We start from the raw sequence: 20,436 nt of genomic DNA, 5'->3' as shown, positions 1-20,436 counted from the left end.
ATAGCGGGGGCGGTGGCGTAGGACACGTCGCAGCTATCGATCGTGGCCCCGCGATGGCCCTAAACCGTTCGTTTTGTCTGGTTTTGCGGTTGGACCTGGAGGTAAGGTGGTTGTGGCGGTGGTGGTAAGAGCAGAAGGTGTGTTCGGGCGGCGGAGCCCGGTAATCTTTTAATCTCGATGAACCCGACCGAGGCATTTTAACTCAAAGGGATGGGAAGAAAGAGCCGACAGACAGGACTACTCCCCCACGCCGTCACCGGCGCATCCACCGACCCTTTGCCATTTGCAGGTACGGCGGACTGCACGTGCTCACTTTGCTTTTATGCATGACTTCTTTTCAATATTGTTCCAGGCTTGAAGATTGCAAACATCAAATGCTACCATTATTTAGTAAACTCCCTTCAGGGGACACTCCCTCTGCCGCATATAAACGCAGTTATACAAGTTGAAAAGGCACACGAACATGATGACAGATTAAGAATTTTTATTCTAATTTATTCAACTTCAAAGAACTATTATGAACTTAATTATGTATGGAAAATATTTTCAAATAGATTTTTTAAAATTTAAACTTAACAAGCATATGATGGCCGATTACTTTGAAATATTTTATGGTGATCAAAGAGCCAATAAAAGAGATGTCTAAAGTTGATTTTAAACCAATTTATTAGCTTCATTATATTGATAATAAAACTTTAAATGGAAACGATAACACAATTTGCTTCTACTTTAAATGTATTAAGGAATTTCTATTACAAATTAACCGCTATCTCTTACAATATTCGTAGGGAGCTTTTATTTTTAATACCCAAAGTACTGAGACTATCGAAAGAAATAATGGCACAAACGCAAATTGATATTAATACATAATACCCATCCATTATCAACAAAGTGCTATTGACCGTAGTCTTTTCGCCTTCTTTTTTAATAAAATATAATAACATGAAAGTTCTTGTTTAATGTAAATACAGTGGAACCTTGCTTCACGAGTTTAATCCGTTCCAAAATTTCCGAATTTTTACTCGTATAGTGAAACACGTTTTCCCATATAAACTAATGTAAATTGAATGATTTTGCTTTTCATATATATGGTTCTTTTTAATTTTTGGCTTTTTATTCGGAGACATAGAAGTGTTATTAAATTTTGCACAAAAAATCACAAATACCATGTCTGAACACAACTTTGGAAATTTTGTTATCACAAACAATACTAAGATGTAACTAGAATGACCACTAACACTATGAACTGTTTTCCAATCCACGCACGGTGAAGTGAGTTTATATTTGTTGATATTACTTGTATCAATTCGGGGACTTGGTGGAGGTCTCTTTATACTTTTAATATTTGTTTATATAAAAAAGTACATAGTGTGTTTATATATTAAAATAATGGTTGGACACAATACATTTGTGTTTTGCATTTACAGAAAACACAAGTATCGCAAGCCCAACAATCGAAATACCGTCAATCAAATTCCCGACGTTTGAATTGCCGACTGTATTGAAATCCCGACTATATTAAAATCCCGACTATAACGAAAATGTCTACAATAACATTTTTAAATTATTCCGGAGCATATTCACTTTCAAATTGTTATTAATAATAAATAATAACTATTAATAATCTAATTGTATTTGACATTACTTCATAATGTTAAGGTTTATTATGAATAATTCAACAAAATCATTCCGATACAGTCGGGATTTCAATAGACGGTCTTTCGGTTGTCGGGCTTGCAATATAGACCCGCAAAGTATAGTTCGTTTTAAACAAAGATGACAAAGAAAATCTAAGATGGTTAATATATTAAAAAATATACATAATATGTGTACACAAGTTTTAAAAATGATGTAGAAGGCGTGCAATCCGGGACTTCTTTTCTAATCATCACTCATGCGAAATGTCGCACGTTAAGCGAGTCATTTTTTTTACAATTCATTTTGCTCATTAAGCGAAATGCTCGTTATGCGAGGTGCTAGTTAAGCTAGGTTCCACTGTACTATAATGCTTATAATTTACTTGTAATCAGGGGCTGTTGGAGATAATAGAAACAGATGGGACCAAGGGTCAAAAACAACAACAAACAATGAATTGGGCTACTTAGAAAAATATAGGTGAGGCTTGGTTATGGACATATGGTCATAATTGCAAAAAGGAAAATAATATCTAAAATCTAGTATAAACTAGGACTGTGACAGTTCAAACAAGAGGAAAAAAGGATTATATATATTGTAACGTTGTAAATTGACAACGCTGTAAACAACTCTTCAAGGTACAACGATGTCTCCAGAATTTCGGGGAGACCGGATCGAACCGCGAATAGAGGTGGTTGGGGTCTCCAGTAGAGAAGATTTTGATATATATGTGCGAGCTCAGAACAGTGAAGGAATACGGCTAAGGAGCCCGGTAGAGAATAAGGAAGCAGTATTTGGAGTTCTTCTTTTCGAGAAAAGGAAGTGGCGCCCAGAATCGTCCCACGTCCGAAACTCACGCCCAAGCCGACTTTAAAGATTTTTTTATAATTTATATTTTGTTTTATCGTACGCGATATCATCCGTCGTGTTACAATATTTTTTATATTATTAAGTGGCTAAATATGAAGAAGATAGCTATATCCGGGAAATTACCGACGTATGGCAACCCTACTCAATGTTGATGTTATGGCGCAATAATAATTGTGAAAGTACGGTGTTTATTGAAAACTCTTTTTCTCAGCTAGAATCACGTAGCATTATTTAATTATGTTTATGGTGGACGATGTTGTTACCTTTCAAAACCACTATTGCGTTTTCACATCAGTTATTTTATATATTTTATTAAATATGTGTGAACATATATTTTTCCCTTCATATTTATACAAGATACCTCGTAGCTGGCACCAAGTTTGCATGATGAACTTATTCTAACTACGTGTATATTAGTGTCTCGTTTTCATGAATTAACTTCTGACAAAACATAAACTTTTTGAAAATATTTGTTGGTGCTACGTTTGTTTCACTTTTAGTTTCATGTATTTTTTAAGAATTAGGACGCACATATTACTTATTAATTTAAAAAAAAATGTTACTCCAAACCTTAAAGTTTTATATGTCAGCAGAAATGTTAGGTAACTTAGTTCGAGAAACTTTGTAAAAAGAAATACAATTATCAAACTTTGTTACATCTTGTACGTCCAATTGTTTTCCTTTAAATTAATTTATCTTCAATATCTAGTAAAACATTGTATTATTAATACTTTTAAAACCTTGGAAACTTCTTTAGTTTGTACTTTTTCAGACCATTACAAAGCAAAATCGAATAGATATATATATTAATATAGAAAATAAAACTATTGATTTATTAATTAAATATATTTATATATATTTATTTAACTCAAAATAGAAACAAATTTCTACATACCCTTTAAAATCGCATAAAAATATACTTCACAAAAAGATGTTTGATTGGACAAATTATAAAAAAACGATATTTTATGTTTTTTTTTATTTTGCTCAATTAAAATTTAGTTCGTTTTGAAATTTTCAAACCGTACTGTAGTATTTAGGTATTAATTATACAACAATTATTATATTTGATTTAAATGTACCATTTAATGTAAAATAAAATTAAAGAAAGAAATTGAAGCACAAAACAAAAGAAAAATATAATGTACCTGCATTAACTTATAAGGATTCTTTACTAAACGTAAAGGGAATATCTATAGAGTGATAGTCAGTATCGATTATAGAAAAAAAAAGCTATTGTAAGACGCAGAAATTCGCACATAAAAAATATCGTTAAGTTTAAACTTTTAATCAAAAATGGTATATTATAAAAAAATACTTGCAGATATTGAACAGAATTAAATGATTAAGATTAAATATTTAAGATTGGCCTACAAACACTATACGCAACAGAGCCGTAATCTTATTTGTCAAATAATAATGAATTCAAATCTACTTGTTTTGATTAATAATACAGTTTATCTAAATAATTGTTTAATGTCGTTTTAAGAGTATTTTCCTTTTTCTTCAATATTGCATTTTGGACAATATAAAATCTCAACCAGAAAATTCCGTAAATTTAGAATTAAATATATAGAAGTTTTGTTTTTATGTTCTTTTTTCCAAATCCTTTTTGCATTCAAAAGTCGTAAAACTCTACTAAAATGCGAGTTCATATGTATTGATTAATACATTTTATTTCAAATTATTCTACTATTGAAATAAAAATGGTTTAGATAAATACTAATAATTAAAATCTGTCGTTAGTACTAAAATATAAATTCTGCACGACAACGCCTTTTCTATAGATCACGTTTCAATATTGCTGATTATAGATCAAAGTGATTCATTTGGAAATAAATAATTTTACTTCCTTTGAACACGGAAATTTCAGGTAAATTGTTAATTACGAGTTCCAACAATTGCCTAAAACTAAAGAGCCAACAAAGTCTGAGCATAGTTTGATATGATAATAATTAACCTTTATTGCCAAACATTGTTTAGTAATAATTATTTCCCAGTTTAACAAAGGATGTTGTGATTTACTACTGATAATATTTTAAATATGTTAATTTATATATTTGAGATTTTTTAATTTGCTTATATTTAAAGTATTGTTTTTTCAATTTCTAATTGTAACAATTTTTATTTAATTTTGTGTAAGATTGTGTTTAAAAAGTTTTAAACCAAATGCCAATGTTTTGACGTTTATCAAGTTTAAGATGCAATTAAGTTTAAAATGCTATTTTATAAGTGAATCTGCATGATTTAATTACGTAAACAGTTATAACTTTTACGATGAAAGTCAAATTAAGGTATGATTAATATGTTTCGCTAATGAATTTTGAAGCTACGCTAGGTGTAGGATTTCTAAAATCGTGTCCAAAACTCGACACCTACAACAGATAAATCCTATCCGTTCTATTCCCGTCACGTCCGTCTAATAATAGATTTAGATGCACTTTGGTCTTGCCTTCTTTCACGGCTTCGCCCGTTTTTGGTGTCTAATCTAAGCGAGGACACTAAACAATTCACGTGAATATAGTTGGACTCTCGGAGAGACGATTTAGTTATTCTATTTGAGGCGTCTCGATTCATTTGCGGTGCCGACCAAAACACGTGCTGGGAGGAAGGACTTTGGGGATTCACCCTGAAGAGGAAAACCAAACACTTGGTCGAGCCGCGATAAACAAACCACATCGTCAGCTTAATCAACAGCATTGTTGAATTTCGCAAAGGGATTGATTGGATTATCAAATGAATTGGATAGCCTACTGTAGATGGACGGATGGATCATCCGCAAGAGATGCATACTGCGCGCAACAATGATCCCCGATGGATACATTTATGGTTACTCAATCGGATTCAGTGGAGGACGTTCGTTGAACCCGGGGACTGTTTGTTGCTGGTACCGAGGAGTTGAAGCGGTTTATAAATAAATGCGATAAGCCGTATCCACGCTCCTCATCTCCGCCTACGTTTGTAGGGAATTGTTAAAGTACTCTTTGATTCGTCGCAATCGATATCGAGAAAGAGACTTGCATTATAGACTAAGGACGAAGATTATTCGGCCTCGAAGCGCGAAGAAGTGGAGAGAAACTTTCCACTGCGCACTTGCAATTAATTCTATATAAAATCATAATCCATATAAAATGCTTATAATAATGGTGTAATTATGGAACGATTGTCGATGGAGTTGGATCAAGTTGGCATTAAAGTCTGTCATTATGGAAACGTGTTTCCGATTTTTTGATCGGCAAAGGTCGGGTTGATGACTTTTTTCTTTTCTTCTTTTACTCTCAATTTCATCGGTGAACGAGAACGACGGGGACGTCAGGACAATGGCGGATAATTATCGCGTTATAGCATGATATTAAGTTGCTCTTTGAGCAGGATTTGCTGCAGGATCATTAATTATCGAAAACAATTCAAACGCAAACTACACTAATTTTCATGGGTTTACTCGGTTGACTGAATTATACAATTAATTAATTGTCGTAATGCAATTTACATGAAAAAATACAGATAATTTACTATAAATTAGGCTCGAAACGGAATTGCTGAAAACGCTGTTTTGCCATTTGTGTGCAGCATCGTTTGATGGATTTAGCCCTGTGTTGAAAAGGGGAATTGCATATTATAAATGGACGAGCGAATTGAAAAATTAGCATTTTCCGCATTCGCCTTTATGCAGAGCCCATTATGCATTATGCCGAGCGATGATTTCATAGGAAAATTCTTTGTTGCAGCCACGTAACACGGACGGCCGGATGGCTGCCGCCAGCCGAAGCTTGGAAGTCCGACGAGGATTCTCTTCCGTACGGCTGGGAGAGGGCCGTCGACGATTCCGGAAGATCATACTATGTGAAGTAAGTATTATTTCAACATTTCATAAAAATACAGCTGTTTTTTTTTAATATTTTGTTTAAAAAAATACATGAACTTAATAAAAATTAAATTACATAATATAAATGTTCCGTGCACTACAGCCGAATGATCAAATACTATTTTACGTTTGTATGAATAAGGCTCTATGACTTGTAGAGCCTTAAATAATGATGTACTATGTAAATATTAACAAACGAATGTTAAAAGTGAGCGCTGACTGCACTTCAAAATGTATGATATTAGCACAGATTGACGTCCATCAGCAACGTTCAAGCACCAAATAGAATGTCACTGTCGTAGAAAGTGGAGCTGATTTGCAAGTCTTGACACAAGACTAACACCATAATACAATATAAAACTGAAGGAGTTGAGTCACTAAACTTATTATTGACGATGACAATTTAAAGTTTCGTTAATTTTAGTTTAAGTGCTTATTTTATAATGTAGTTCCACTTTTTTGTTTGAAAACAAAATTAGACCTATACCTTGCTATACGGCATTTCACAATATTTCGTTATACGTCCAAAAAATGCTGTACTGGACATTATACAAAATGTATTTTATTATTTTGACAATTTACAATTATAATTCAATGCAATATTATTATTTGTAACGTTTATCGTCGTTCTATTAATTAGTTCTGGTGGACTATTCCCATTCCCCATAAAACAAAAAGCATTTGATAAAGGATATAGATTTAGCCTGGAGTGCATGCTTGGGTCTTTGTCCAATCATCGCGTTGGCTGTTTCGTGTTTAATTAAAAAGTCAATTTGATATTCAACAAAAGATGATCTAGAACTGCATTTTTCAACCTTTTTGCCTTGCGACTCAATATATTTATTGTACATAGCTGTACAACAAATGTGTTGTCCCTAATTGCTAAGAGTATTTCACAAGTTATGTATTTGAGCAGTAACACTTTCATACTTCATCTGAATCCTACATTTAATCGAATCAGGACGGGTTTACAAATACTGTTATGCGGTGAAATTTACATATTTGCTAAATCTAAGATAATTACAATTACAAGGTGTAATACCCTGTAACTGTAATCAACTGTAATTATATTCGTAATACTCTCAGCCCCTAATCGCATTTTCGTCGTACAAATACTCTAATTCGTGATTACATGTATAATTAAATTCTACGTTTTAATTTAAATTATTATTTTATTAAATTACGAAACGTTTGTTCTTTAGAATGATATTATTTAAAAAGCAATATGATAGTAAATTAAACGGTAATCTGGTTGCGTTGCAGGCAAAATGCTCCCGTGGGATCTATGACATATGGAACATTAGTTTTAGTCATTAATCTGTTCACTCGTCGTTGATTTTAGGTCGACTCTTTGATGACAGCTTTGATCATTTTGTAACTAGGTTTTGATAATTATGCTATGTGTAATATTATAAAATCTACAGAATTATCAATATTAACTGTGTATATTACGTAAAAATACGTTTTATTAAAACCTAACATTGTAACAAAGTGTTTTCGGTCTGTAAGAGTCCTATTATAGAAAACTGTAAAAGAGTGCAAATGTAAAAACTGTATTTTAAATCTTGTACTCAATATTCGAATTCATATAATATTTCACAAACGTAATCTATTCAAATCATACTTTCAGGAGTAGAATTGAGAGTAGAAATAGATCATAAAAATAGTTCTAGTGTTAGGATTTCGGGTGTTACACGGATTTGCATTATGTAAATTGTTATTCGTCAACTATCAGATGATGCTAATCATATTATTATTGCCTTAGCCATGTGAATAAGACAACAACATACGAGACCCCGGTGGTGAAATCATCTATGCCCGTGGAAGTGCCGGAGCCCCGGGTAGTGGTACTTGAGAGGTCACCTTCGCTTGGTTTCGGTTTCGTAGCCGGCTCAGAGAAGCCCGTTATAGTTCGTTTCGTGACAGAAGGAGGACCTAGCGTGGATAAGGTTGGTATCTCGTCTCTCCATAGTCTCCCAGCACTTTAACTCTTTGCCCTTTCATCTACTGCAGCTTCTACCAGGTGATCAAATAATCTCTGTGAATGGTGAAGACGTGAAGCTGGCACCAAGAGAACACGTAATATCTCTGGTCCGTGCGTGTCCATCCAGCGTCAGCCTGGTGGTCTGTCAGCCCTCAGAACAGCGGGGCGCAAGGAAGTCGACCCTGCTGTCGGCGAGCAAAAGGGCAAGGCTCAGGTCAAAGCCGAGTCGTGTGAGGTTCGCTGAGAGCGTCTGCGTCAATGGAGCGCCACTCTTTCCTCCGTCAGCCTTCTCGCTGGGCGACCTCTGCGTGCCACCGATGGCCAACGTCCTCAAGGTCTTTCTGGAGAACGGGCAAACCAAGTCTTTCAAGTACGACGCATGGACTACCGTTCAGGATGTCGTCGAATCGTTGCAGACAAAACTATGCCTTAACGCCACCGAGCATTTTAGCCTTGTCGTTGAACATATCAAATCGTTGAAGAGGAACAAGCTCACCCTTCTCGATCCATCCGACACTCTGGCAAGGGTGAGTTCTGCTAAAATATATATGTATTTGTAATTAATATTTGGAATTCTTACGGTTCATAGAATTCATGTCAGACTAATACACAATACTTACATATTGATATAGCACAATATCTGTCAGTAATATCTCTCTTCGATTGTACTCAACGAAACAATAGGCACTGTTCAATCATGCGAACATTTACATAATAATTCTATATATATGCACAATTATACCAGAGATGATGAATCTCCATCATTAACTAACCCAGCATGATTAAAATACACACTGCACCGCGTTTTTTAACCAATGTGTTCAATATTACCGTAATCTGCGCTATGAAATAATTCCAAAACATCAGAACATGATTTTATTTTTCATTTCCAAGTTTCTATGGTACTTTTTGATAATATTCACAGTTTTGGTTAACAAAAAATATAACAATAAACAATTTTAGTATCTTAAACATTATGTTCAAAAAGTACCTTAAAAATTATGAGTCTTTTAATAAATTAACTTTGACGCGTTTTTATAAAATATAATAAAACATTTGCTTAGATACATAAAAAAAATCTTTGTTATTTCATTCATATATAAATAATATTTAATTAATTGGATTAATTGGTTTTGCGTGACTAATTCATAATAAATGGGTTACTGTTGAATGTTACTGTAGTAAATGAGGATAATTTTGCAACTAACGAAACTAAAATGTTTTTATTTTATTTTGTTTAATTTAGAATATGTCACTACGTTTGCAGCTGTTTTCTTTTGTATACAAAACTATATTAAGAATTTTCAATGTTACAATATGGTTTTATTGTATATTTTTAGTATTTCAAATTAAAGGTGTTGAAAGACTAACAATGCGACACGTGTTGTTTAAATATAGTTGAAAAACAATGAGTTGCTCACGAAATCAACTATTTCTGGGAAAGCGGCCAATCTCGTTAAATTTAAATTGCAGTTAAAAACTTAATGCTAGGAACATAAATTTGATAAATTATATTTCTAATCATTGAAAACTATTTTTGCACCTAATGATTTTTTCGCTTACGAAATATTTCACGTAGTTTCTTGTTTACGACATTTATTATCACCATCGTTCATGGTGATTTTCTTACACAGATTGCTTCAAGGCCGGGCGCCCACAAGTTGCGATGTCTGTACAGGATAGCCTTTGTACCGACGTCCGCTGCTTCTTTGGCCCAGCAGGACTTGGCAGCCCTCGACTATCTTTTTACTCAATGCTGTAACGACGTTATCCAGGAGAGGTTCGCGCCCGAGTTGCAGTACGATACAGCCTTAAAGCTGGCGGCTCTGCACGTCTATCAGCATGCTCTCGCCAATAACATGCAAGCTGCTAAATTGACCGTTAAAGTCGTAGAGTGAGTTATGCGCTTTCATTGATGCCTTACAGTTGCATGAACGTATGTTGTTGTTGTTCTAGGAAGGAGTTTGGTTTGGAGCGTTTTGTACCCGCCTCGTTGCTGGAGAAGATGAAGCGTAAAGAAGTGCGAAAACTGGTGGCACATTTCCTGAAGATGCACGCCAGCATGGCTGGACCTGGCAAACAGTTGACAGCTCTTCAGGCTAAGTTGCATTATTTGGATTTAGTGAACCAGCTACCAAGTTATGGAGCCAAGTGTTTCTCGGCGGGTCCTCGCGCAGATTCGATGGAACGCGTCATCCTTGTCAGTCCGAAATTCGGGATCAGTCAGATAATGGGCTCCAGAAATTCGGTGGTAATTTATATACAATCATAACAGTTGATTAGATTTTATACATTATTCATTTACAGCCAGCACCGATCGCCAATATCGAAGACATGACGAAAATTGAAGTGAGAATCGAGGATGAGCTTAGTAGAGCGGTCAGTATTAAGTTGAAGGATGAAGGCAGCATTAACATTTCTCTGGAAGAACGGGATGCTAATGAGTTAGTTCTTGTATTATGTGGTTATTACCGTTTGGCTACTGGAATGCCTCTGTCCGTCGACAAGGAAGAGCTGGAAGTTGTTGAAGATTTGGCTCCTCCTTATCTATCACAGCATAAGGTAATTCCGGAAAAGTGGAGTTATACTAACCAGCAACAGGTGAAGACTATTTGCTTTGCGTCAAGACCAACATACCAGGGCGTTAGTCGGAAGACTAACGGCCTGTACAACACGATGGGCAGGCAGAGTAAACTGATCACTGGCCTAGACAGCAATATGAACTCTTCTATAGTAAACAAGAACCATTCTTTGGATATATTCAATAGTAGAAACGAAGATGATGAGGTAATTAAAGAAATGGAGAAAATGGTAGAGGATTCCGAGAAGTATCTGCAACAGGAGTGGCTAGAAACCAGCGTGGATATTGAAAGCGACTCGGAGAGTCCCAATGGTCTGCATCACAGCGATTCTTTGTTACTTTTGAACAAAGAGGCGAAGAACGGAAGAAATTCGTTTACGAATGCCGCTATTGAGATGCTGCGTTCAGAAATCAACTGTTCCGAGAGCGACACGGACAGCGTGTATAGTCCGCATAATTCTCCTAAGCACAGCGAGGCAGTCAACAGGAATGTGCGCATCAGCTTCGGTCTGCATAGTCCCAACTCTAACGGGTCATCTAGTGAGACAAACTCGGAGAACTTAAGAGATTATCTGGAGAAACTGAAGGAGAGTAAGAGTGATTTAAGCGATTTATACGTTTTCGAGGATATTATCGACCTGACGATGCTGCCGCCTCCGGCGACACCTGATGAACTTGACGCGACTCAGGCACCACCGACGCCGATCAACTTACCTCCGATCACTTTTGCTGATTCCATCGAGAAGCTGAATCGACTAGGCGTGCTCCATGAGAATCTTGACCTGGAGGAGTTCCTGGCAAGCGTGACGGTGCCTCCGCCCACTCAGAAGGTCACACCTGCTGTGGAGCTCACACCGGAGGAGATAATGTCCTATATCATACCACCTCCTCCGGAACCCGAGTCTAACAACGTCATCGAGTACGCTACGATCAATAGGAAAGGAGCATTCTCTTGTTGCTCAAAGGGCACCAAAGAGGAACCGGCCTTGCAGGTACTTAATCTTATAATTTCACAATCTGGACACCAACATTTATAATTATAACAATTTCAATTAGTTATCTCCGAGAAGGTCATCAGATCACAAACCGCCAGAAAGACCGCCGAAGAATATTACGGTCGAAAGACAGCGGTCGCAATCCTTGACGTCTTCATGTCGTGCAGCTGAGTTTCCTCCGAAGTTACCGCCGCGCGACGATCCAAGCCACCATCAACCACCGCCTCATTTATTCCTTCCACCAAAGAAACCGCCGTTACCTCCAGTGCCACCGCTGGAGGTGCTTCGCAGCCGCAAGACCAGCGCGCCCGCTCCGAAGACTGCAGGAATTGGATCACCGCATCTGCAAAGGAGCAAGTTCAGCGGCGAACAAAGCACTGCAATCAGTACACCGACATCGCCGTACTTAGGTAAATAATGCTTTCAGTAGAATACACCTGCTGCATGCTTTAATCGAACGGGTTTGTAGGACGGGGCGTTCAGTTTAGTACCGTCCCCATAGACTATGTTAACAAGGTAGTGGGCCAGCAACAGCAGCAGCAACACACTCGCAGCCAGTCGGAATCCTCCGCGTCTGGCAGTAGTCCATTCCGTAGGAATGGTAGTTGTAGCTCATCGCCGGTTCGAAATGGCTGCATGTCCAGTAGGGAGAATCTTCTGGCGAAAACGGACGTGGCAATGGCCAGTTTGTTAGTACGTTTAGACCAGGTTGCAGCACAGTGTACTGCAGCTCAAATCCATGGAGGCGGTAGACTTATGTCTGAAGATAAATTTCAGGTAAACCATAAATTACTAATTATAAGATATAATATTTTATTTCTATTGATAAAAGAAATTCCATTATTTTTTGTAGCCAGCTTTAAGTTAACCGATTGTATATGTCCGAACTACTAGTATTTAAATATTCGTACGAATGTACAATATTATAGTCCGACGGTTGTGCCCGGAGATTTTATGTTCAAGTTTATTTGTTTGAGATAAAATTCAAATATGAAGTTCAATTCTAACATTTTTCAATTTTTTTTTAAATTGAAAATGGCATTAGATTAATTTAGTTTGGTTAATTTAAATTACGTTTGAATTCATATTTTATATTGGCTAAAAAAGCCAATTTAAGACTTTGTAGGTACGATATTTTACATTATACTAATTAATATTGATATTTTCAGGTAGCTAAAGAAGAATTGACAGCACAATCGTTACAGTTGGTCCATTCAAGCAAGATGCTGGTAATCGCCATGTCCGACCAACCAAACCTACCAGATCTACCCGAACATCTAGCAATCTGTTTGACCATCCTCAGGCGTCTCACCGAACTCTGCTCAGACTTAGGTAACCACACGACGGCACCCCTGCAGACGCGCAACCTCATCCTCAAAGTCCACGATGTTACGGCCGCCTTCCGTCACCTCATCAACTCCAACATTGATCGCACCTCTTCGGTCACGATCGAAGAACACTTGGCCGCTGAAGCCGAGACCCTCGCCAACGTCCTCACCACCTTGCTAAGAAGTCTCCGCGTCTTTTCACCCTAGTGCAATAATTATAAATCAACAAATAAATAAATTGGAGCCATTTCCGTAGGCTCCACCTCTAGTCGCATTCACTTTTCAATTCCGTTAAAAGCCCGGAAGCTTGTAACACATTCAACAGATGCGATCCGGAAGTGCAGTATTTGCAAGAAACATTATATTACTGGTTTATTTTGTTGTAATGACCTACCCCCCCTCCCCCTTGGTTTTTGTTAAGTACATATAGATTTGACCAAATAATTACTAATAATATTGATACGGAAAACAAAGTCTGAATTGTGTATTATAAATGTAATGATATTGATTATAATGATGATGATGATGTAATTGTATTCAGAGTTCGCAGCCGGGATTCCTTCGAGCCCGGCTCCGCCTTAACATGTACGGCAAATAATCTATATATAATAATAATTATCGATGTGATAATGTTTCCTCAAATCATTCACGTCACTCGAACAGGGAAGATTCGATTCTGCGAAGACGACGATGATGGTTATATTAATTGTAATTAGAAAACAAAAAAGTGTATATCTATCTATTATATATATATACATGTATATTATGTATATTTCGTTTACTTTTCGAAAGTACAATAGACGCAAGGATTGGAAATACCAATGAGTTACCACGATATTACGTTACATTTTTTTTACGTTTTGTTGAATTTTATTTTTTACCAATGATTTAAACGATTGAAGTGGGATTTAATCCGATTCGTTTTCGAATGGAAATGTTAAATTTGTTTGTTAGTCATTTATAGATATTTATAATGTAATATATTATATACTGAAAAAAAAAGTGAAACACTAATAATGATAATATTGAGAGATGTTTTTAACAGTTGTTACATTTACAAGTTTTTCGTTTCATTATTTCGTTTAGCTGATATCATTATGGTTGCCTTTAGATTTGTGTATTGTGTACACCGTATTTATTAATTAGTTATTGTTTACGTTTCGTTAAGTTTCATGTTTGGCCGTTTGATTACTTTTTTTTTCACATTCTCCAACCAAATACTTTACGGCTCACAGCTGCGGCAGTTCGGATGATACTCGATACTCACTTAAAAGACTAAAAAATCATCTGGAATATTCTATATCGTTATAATAACATATCTTCGATGTCATACAATAATGGGATGATGTAATAAATGAACAAATAACTGTATTAACAATGAATATTTCTTTTTATTTTAATGCCCCTCCATTAATATTTTAGATTACCTCTTGAGGAACCGAACTTTGTTCAAAAACGGATGAGTTTTAGTTTTATGTTATATATAGTATAGCTACTTTGAAATGATTCTAAAGGCAAAAGTCCGCTCCTTAATATGTTGTCATTCATAAAATTTAACATGATAACAAATTATATGCAGCTAACGCTCTATAAAGTATATACTTTTAACGTAAGTTGGCTAATACTTATTTATAACTCTCTGGACGAACTAATGTGCAAATATTCGTATGAACGTACAATTTTGTTAGTTGAATTGAAAATAAGACGGTTAAGTCTATCATACGAATGATAAAATACGTGAAGAAAATAAATTAATCTATTTATACGAAACTATATTTTGTGTACGGCAACTGAGTGTTGATTGTAGTAGAAACTTTGATAATCTAATTCAATCTATTCGTTTATAAATTATTAAACTTGATATTTACCAAATTGTAAAGTATTACTCAAGTATTTTGTTAAACTGACATATAATATGTCGATAAAAATACTAGACTATAAACAGTAATTCAGCATATAATTACGCTGAGCACTACAAAAGCAATGATAGTGAATTACAAAAATATTTAAACCTGGTGTAATTATAACTTGCGGATATTAGTATATATAGTTTAATGTTATTATAGTTAGAAAATACAGGATAGAAGCTCATAGGAATATGGCGCACGTTGTACGTATGCGATGCAAAATATATATAATTTAAAAATTATAATTAAAATGCGGCGATCTGAAATTTATGGATTATGTTTTAAACATATTGAATATATATAATGATTAATGGCATAGAGTTGCATCGATTTGGTTCAAAGATGGAATCATCATCTTCAGCTTCCTACGGTAAGCCGGGTCCTCAGCAACAGGGTTACGTTCCAAATAGATCGTGTGCAAATGAAGATCGCCCAAGCTTTGAATGCAATTCCAGTTGCCAATCTGGTTATCGTTCAACTGGAAACACAAAAAAAAATGTAGAATGTCTGTATTATGTAAAAATACTACAATAATAATTACCCAAAGTTCCTCCAGTTTAGTTAGATGCGCCACATTTGATATAGTCTTCAATTGGTTTTTAGCCACATCCAGTGTCTCCAGTTTTAAAGTGTTTTCCAAGTTCTCAATCTCCTGAATACCATTCTCTGAAACATAGAGCTCATCCAGTTCAACTAGATTATCCATATTCTCCATCTTGGTAATCCTGTTGTTCTGCAAACTCAAACAAGTTAGCTTCTGAAGATAATCCAGATTCTGTATAGTGGTGATTTTATTTTTGCCCAAGTATAAATACTTCAAATTCACCAAATCATCAATATTTTGGATAACCCTAATCTTGTTATCACCTAGCTCTAGGAGCTTCAATTTAGATAAATGACTCAAGTTCTCCATTTTGCTGATTTTATTTGATGATAAGAACAGCTTCTCCAGGTTAACAAGTCGTTCCATGCCTTCGATTTGTTTAATCCTATTGAAGGATAGATCCAAAATCCTTAAAGAAAACTCACATTGTTGCACAAGCATAAAATTGTTTAGAGATGTACTAACTCCAAATTGACTAGAGCATCCAGATTTTCCATTTTTGTTATTTGGTTATCATAGAGCTCCAGTTCCCTCAACGTGGTAAGAGTGTGCAGATTCTCGATGGTCTTTATTAGATTCCATCTGAGATACAACCGTTCGATGCATCTAAGTGGCTCCAAATTTTGCATCTTATTGATGCGGCCATGATTCAGATCCAATTCCTCAGTGTCTGGATCAACAATCATGATGTTATTCACTAACTGGTTCTCACTGTCTGACTGATTTTCATCACTGGCATGACCTAAAAATTAATTAATACAAGAAATATAGATTGTGGTATGTATCATAGTTTAATCTTACCTTCTTCCTCGGATGACATTTTGCAAAGTAATACTTTAATTACAAAATTTACGACTGTAATCAATTATAACCTATTTGCCGACTGTCAACAATTTCTCAGATATTTGACAACTGAATTCATGACTAAATGTTTTCGTATCATAGTTCCAGGTCACACCTATAGATGGAATGCATTTTATACTTTTTTTTTGAAGTTAAAAAGTTTATATTTTCAATTTTACGCCCTACTTCAAATTGTTAACATTATCTTGCTCTTGATGATTATTTTAAAAATATTCTTTGATTAAATTTAATCACAAATAATTCTCTGATTAAAGGTAAGTAGATAAATTGGAATGCGCGAGATGAGATCACTGGAATCGGGTAACTCGCTTTATAATTTTCATGACGCAATTAAAAATGTTGCAATAAAAAACCATGATTTTGTCACATAAAAATAAGATTATAAATATGAAATAATACATCTACAGTGGAACCTCGCATAACGAGCTAAAAGAATTGTAAGAAAAATGACTCGCTTAACGAGCGACGTTTCGCATAACGAGTGACGATGAGAAGAGAAGTCCCGGATTGCGCGCCTGCTATATCATTTTTAAAACTTGTGTACACATATTTTGTGTATTTTTGAATATGTTTCATTATGCGAGTAAAAATCCGGAAATTTTGGAACGGATTAAACTCGTTAAGCGAGGTTCCACTGTACTTGTTTTTATAATGGGTCTTTTTTAAACATGCAAAAATTGCATTAGCGGCATTGTAGTTCCACCACTGGCTATAATTCAATTAAATCGATTAAAATCTACACCTATTATATGATAAGAGGAATAAATCAAATCATCATAATGGTAACTACCAACTGGGAAATATTATCCATTTAATGTCAACCGCGATCTTAAATTTACTCAATGTTCACATTGATGAACAGATTCTGAATAAAATTAAATTACATAAACGGCATAAATAAAATCGAGGAAAAAATAGGAAATAATTAACAAACAACACATATTTTTAAGCGGAAATATATTATGTTAATAAAATTTATATAATCATGTATATATAAAAGATATGGTAATATAAATAATATATATAGAATTTGTATGTTTAAATATATAGAGAGAATAAACGAATCGTTGTTGATTTTTGCCGAGTGTACGTATTTTGTAACAAAATTTGAATGCGAATCATAACTAGAATTTATAACAACATGCTTTCATATATAAAACAACAATTTCTGGTAATAAACAATAATTATGAAATAAGAAGCGAAACAACACCCCAAAATATCTACCTTAACAAAGAGAGTTAATAATAAAAGCTGGAAACTTGTTATCGTTGATCTTCATATCTTTTGCTATTTTTTTTTAAATAATAATAATTGTAGTAGTAGTAGTAGTGGTTATAGTAATTGTAAAAAATAAAAACTCGTCTCTTCTACTTCAAGCTGGGCAAATCGGCTGTGTAACTTAACACCACGTATCACATTAAACTGAAACTCTCTTTCCGTGAAAACAATAAATTACAATAAATAAATGAAAATTAAATAGAAAATCACAGTTATTGTAAGTAAAAAAAAAAAAAAAATAAACACGAAAACACAAATATTCCATTTTCCTTTCTTTTGCTAGCATATTTTTTTTGTTATAGAGTATTCAAATGCAATTTTCGTTAGAATCGGAAACGATCGATGGGTGTCGTTAGGTACTGAAAATAATACTGTGTTATACCAGTTGGATCATTTAATGCTTGGTGGTGTGGTTCCCGATTCAGACGAAAACTGCGAATTTCAATTTACAGGAAAAAAAGTACAAATAGTCATCTAATCCTCGTCCTTGAATCGTCTGTAGATGGACTGGACGTAAGTGAAAACGCATTTCCAATCGGGCCTTCGGGTCGCCACCATGTCTTCGACGTCCAACAGTGGAGCGATGTCTGCTTTCTCACTAAATTTAAAAGTATATTAGCACCATTTTTTTTAAGATTTATGAGTTTTTTGGTGACTTACTCGGCGATTTGGAAAGCGAGTGTGAAATTGTGTCTGCGATTGTTCGGCGAGAGTTGGTGGTAGTCGAAAGCGTCCGGAAGGAAGTGATGCACTAAGGCGCAGAACGCCAGCCCATCTGCCCAGCTCGTAGAAAAGTTGTCCAGTTTTATGTTCTGTAAATAGTTAATAAAACAAGTTTAATCGATTGGTAAAAGTGATAAAACCGCCAAATGCCTATGCACTCGTAACTTATATGTTGATTATTATCAATTAGTTAGAATTAATGATTGTAAAGCAACAGCAACAAACAATAGATACGAACACGTTAGGAGTTAAATTTGTTAGTGCCTTGGAAAAAATAGTTAGACGCGAATTTTACCTCGTATTCCTTAGTTTTCATCTGGCACCATTGGAGCAACCTCTCCTTGATGGTACTCGCGCTTTGTCTCAAATTCGGGTCCGTAAATTTAAAGAGGGGCCCGCCGCTGGTCGGAGTCTTAGGGGTACTAAGTACCAAAAAGCCAATTAATCACAGTTGTTTTCTACTCTCCACGTACACTTCCTCACACCACGAAATTTAAAATAACAATAACGAAATGCAGATAAAGTAAATGCCATTGACGCGACACAAAATAAGAGGAGATAAGCACCCTTCAACCTTTACTAATAATAACTTGCCACCTATATTCAATAATTTAAAAGCATTGCGGATGTTTTTCAGTTTTTCTTTTCGGATTTCATACTTAAATTATTGTAGTAAGCTTACCTTGGCGGCGTATTCAGGCTGTTCTGCTTATCCAATTGACGGAATTTCGCGAACGCCGATACGGGCTTCTTCATCTGCTGTTGCGTAGTCGTGACGCGCGTAGTCACTAAGAAAAAAGAAATATTGTAGAAAACAACCTTGCGCATCCACTATATTAAATAAAATAGTTATTTAAATAAAGTACCTTGGGTTTTTGTGTGCGGCCCTTCCGTGGTTGTAACGGTTTTCTTGGTCGTCTCCATTTTTCCTGAAATAACAAATCAGACTTATATAGAGGCAATCAAATGGTTACGATAGGAATACAATACTATTATAAAAAAAAAACAAAAAGAACATGTATTAAAATTACAGGCGCAACGATTAATCGTATAAGTCACTGAAATAAAGGGGAAAAAGTAACACTGAAAACTAAAAAATAAAACAATGGGAAAATAGAGCTAGAAAAATCCACAACTACGAAGAGTAAAGACATGCATTTAATTATTATAGAGAAAATCACACGCAGGCTGAAAAACAATTCAATTGTAATCTACTATTAGTAACAGAAGTCGATTGTTGCTGTTATTCGAGGTTCGGAAACAAAAAAACAAAGAGTGGACCAAAAAAAGCGTTGCTTGCTTGCATCGAGCAGCTGTTTCCTTTTTGTTTGCTGTTAGCATGTTTGTGTAAATTTGTGAAGAGATTGCTTCGAATATTTGGATCGCAAATGATCTCTGTTCGCAGAGTTAACCGCAACCAAAGACCGATTGCGGTCTCTTCTTGTAAAACAAAAAACAAACAAAAAATGAGTATAATATTGTGGAATTAATGAAGGATTATCAAACAAAAACAAAAGCATCGCTCATACTGCGAGTTTGTTTATTGTCGCTTTCTATTTGTATTTAACGTGTAGGTACAGAAAAGTAGAAGGAAGAACGTTAATTTCGATATGTTTGGTTCAATAAAAAAAAAAGATGATCTTCTCTTTCCTTCGAATGGACACAATTTTATGTAAAAAAATAAAAAAAAATAAACGTAACAAACAAAAACAAGTACTCTTTTGTTGTTGTTGTTGATGCTGTTGGGGCTGGGAGGTGTTGCGTAATTTAATACAAGCGTATTAGTGGGTGCGCACACCAA

General features: G+C 35.1%; 3 protein-coding genes across 5 annotated transcripts in view; 1 reads left to right on the top strand and 2 right to left on the bottom strand.

The window, feature by feature from the left end:
- The window catches only part of LOC108567804 (FERM and PDZ domain-containing protein 4), a 56,561-nt gene extending 41,921 nt beyond the window's left edge, over window positions 1-14,640 (top strand). Inside the window, exons 3-11 of the mRNA XM_017928492.1 lie at window positions 6,234-6,353; window positions 8,136-8,319; window positions 8,384-8,881; window positions 9,989-10,248; window positions 10,311-10,605; window positions 10,662-11,927; window positions 11,992-12,340; window positions 12,400-12,707; window positions 13,100-14,640. Coding sequence (XP_017783981.1) covers window positions 6,234-6,353; window positions 8,136-8,319; window positions 8,384-8,881; window positions 9,989-10,248; window positions 10,311-10,605; window positions 10,662-11,927; window positions 11,992-12,340; window positions 12,400-12,707; window positions 13,100-13,465 — 3,646 coding nt within the window. The 3' untranslated portion in view covers window positions 13,466-14,640. The remainder of the gene's footprint in view (window positions 1-6,233; window positions 6,354-8,135; window positions 8,320-8,383; window positions 8,882-9,988; window positions 10,249-10,310; window positions 10,606-10,661; window positions 11,928-11,991; window positions 12,341-12,399; window positions 12,708-13,099) is intronic.
- Window positions 14,641-15,082: 442 nt separating this feature from the next.
- On the bottom strand, window positions 15,083-16,671 carry LOC108567806 (protein phosphatase 1 regulatory subunit 7). Its single transcript, XM_017928493.1, has 4 exons — window positions 16,571-16,671; window positions 16,235-16,511; window positions 15,707-16,178; window positions 15,083-15,643 (listed from the first exon to the last, which is right to left on the bottom strand). Exons 1-4 carry the CDS (start codon window positions 16,587-16,589, stop codon window positions 15,473-15,475), a joined length of 939 nt encoding a protein of 312 aa, XP_017783982.1. The 5' UTR covers window positions 16,590-16,671; the 3' UTR covers window positions 15,083-15,472.
- Window positions 16,672-18,325: 1,654 nt separating this feature from the next.
- Window positions 18,326-20,436, bottom strand: part of LOC108567797 (titin) — a 29,294-nt gene continuing 27,183 nt past the window's right edge. For 2 of the 3 annotated variants that reach the window (XM_017928471.1, XM_017928472.1), the window contains 5 exons: window positions 19,502-19,564; window positions 19,318-19,423; window positions 18,931-19,057; window positions 18,573-18,724; window positions 18,326-18,510 (listed from right to left, as the gene is read on the bottom strand). In XM_017928471.1, the coding sequence (XP_017783960.1) occupies window positions 18,387-18,510; window positions 18,573-18,724; window positions 18,931-19,057; window positions 19,318-19,423; window positions 19,502-19,564 (572 nt within the window). In that variant the 3' untranslated portion in view covers window positions 18,326-18,386. Of the gene's footprint in view, window positions 18,511-18,572; window positions 18,725-18,930; window positions 19,058-19,317; window positions 19,424-19,501; window positions 19,565-20,436 lie in introns of those variants that run through there. The other variant, XM_017928473.1, reaches the window with a different exon arrangement.

Source organism: Nicrophorus vespilloides, unplaced genomic scaffold, assembly GCF_001412225.1.
Source record: "Nicrophorus vespilloides isolate i.1.1-1 unplaced genomic scaffold, Nicve_v1.0, whole genome shotgun sequence".
NCBI classification, from domain to species: domain Eukaryota; kingdom Metazoa; phylum Arthropoda; class Insecta; order Coleoptera; family Silphidae; genus Nicrophorus; species Nicrophorus vespilloides.
This window is presented reverse-complemented; position numbering and strand designations above follow the sequence as displayed.

What these genes read in the sequence shown, in the direction of transcription:
- LOC108567806 (XM_017928493.1), bottom strand. An exon ending in GATGCTCTAGTCAATTTGGA is followed by an intron (nt 16,179 to 16,234) that starts GTTAGTACATCT and finishes GTTTTCTTTAAG; the next exon opens with GATTTTGGATCTATCCTTCA. An exon ending in CTAAACTGGAGGAACTTTGG is followed by an intron (nt 15,644 to 15,706) that starts GTAATTATTATT and finishes TTGTGTTTCCAG; the next exon opens with TTGAACGATAACCAGATTGG.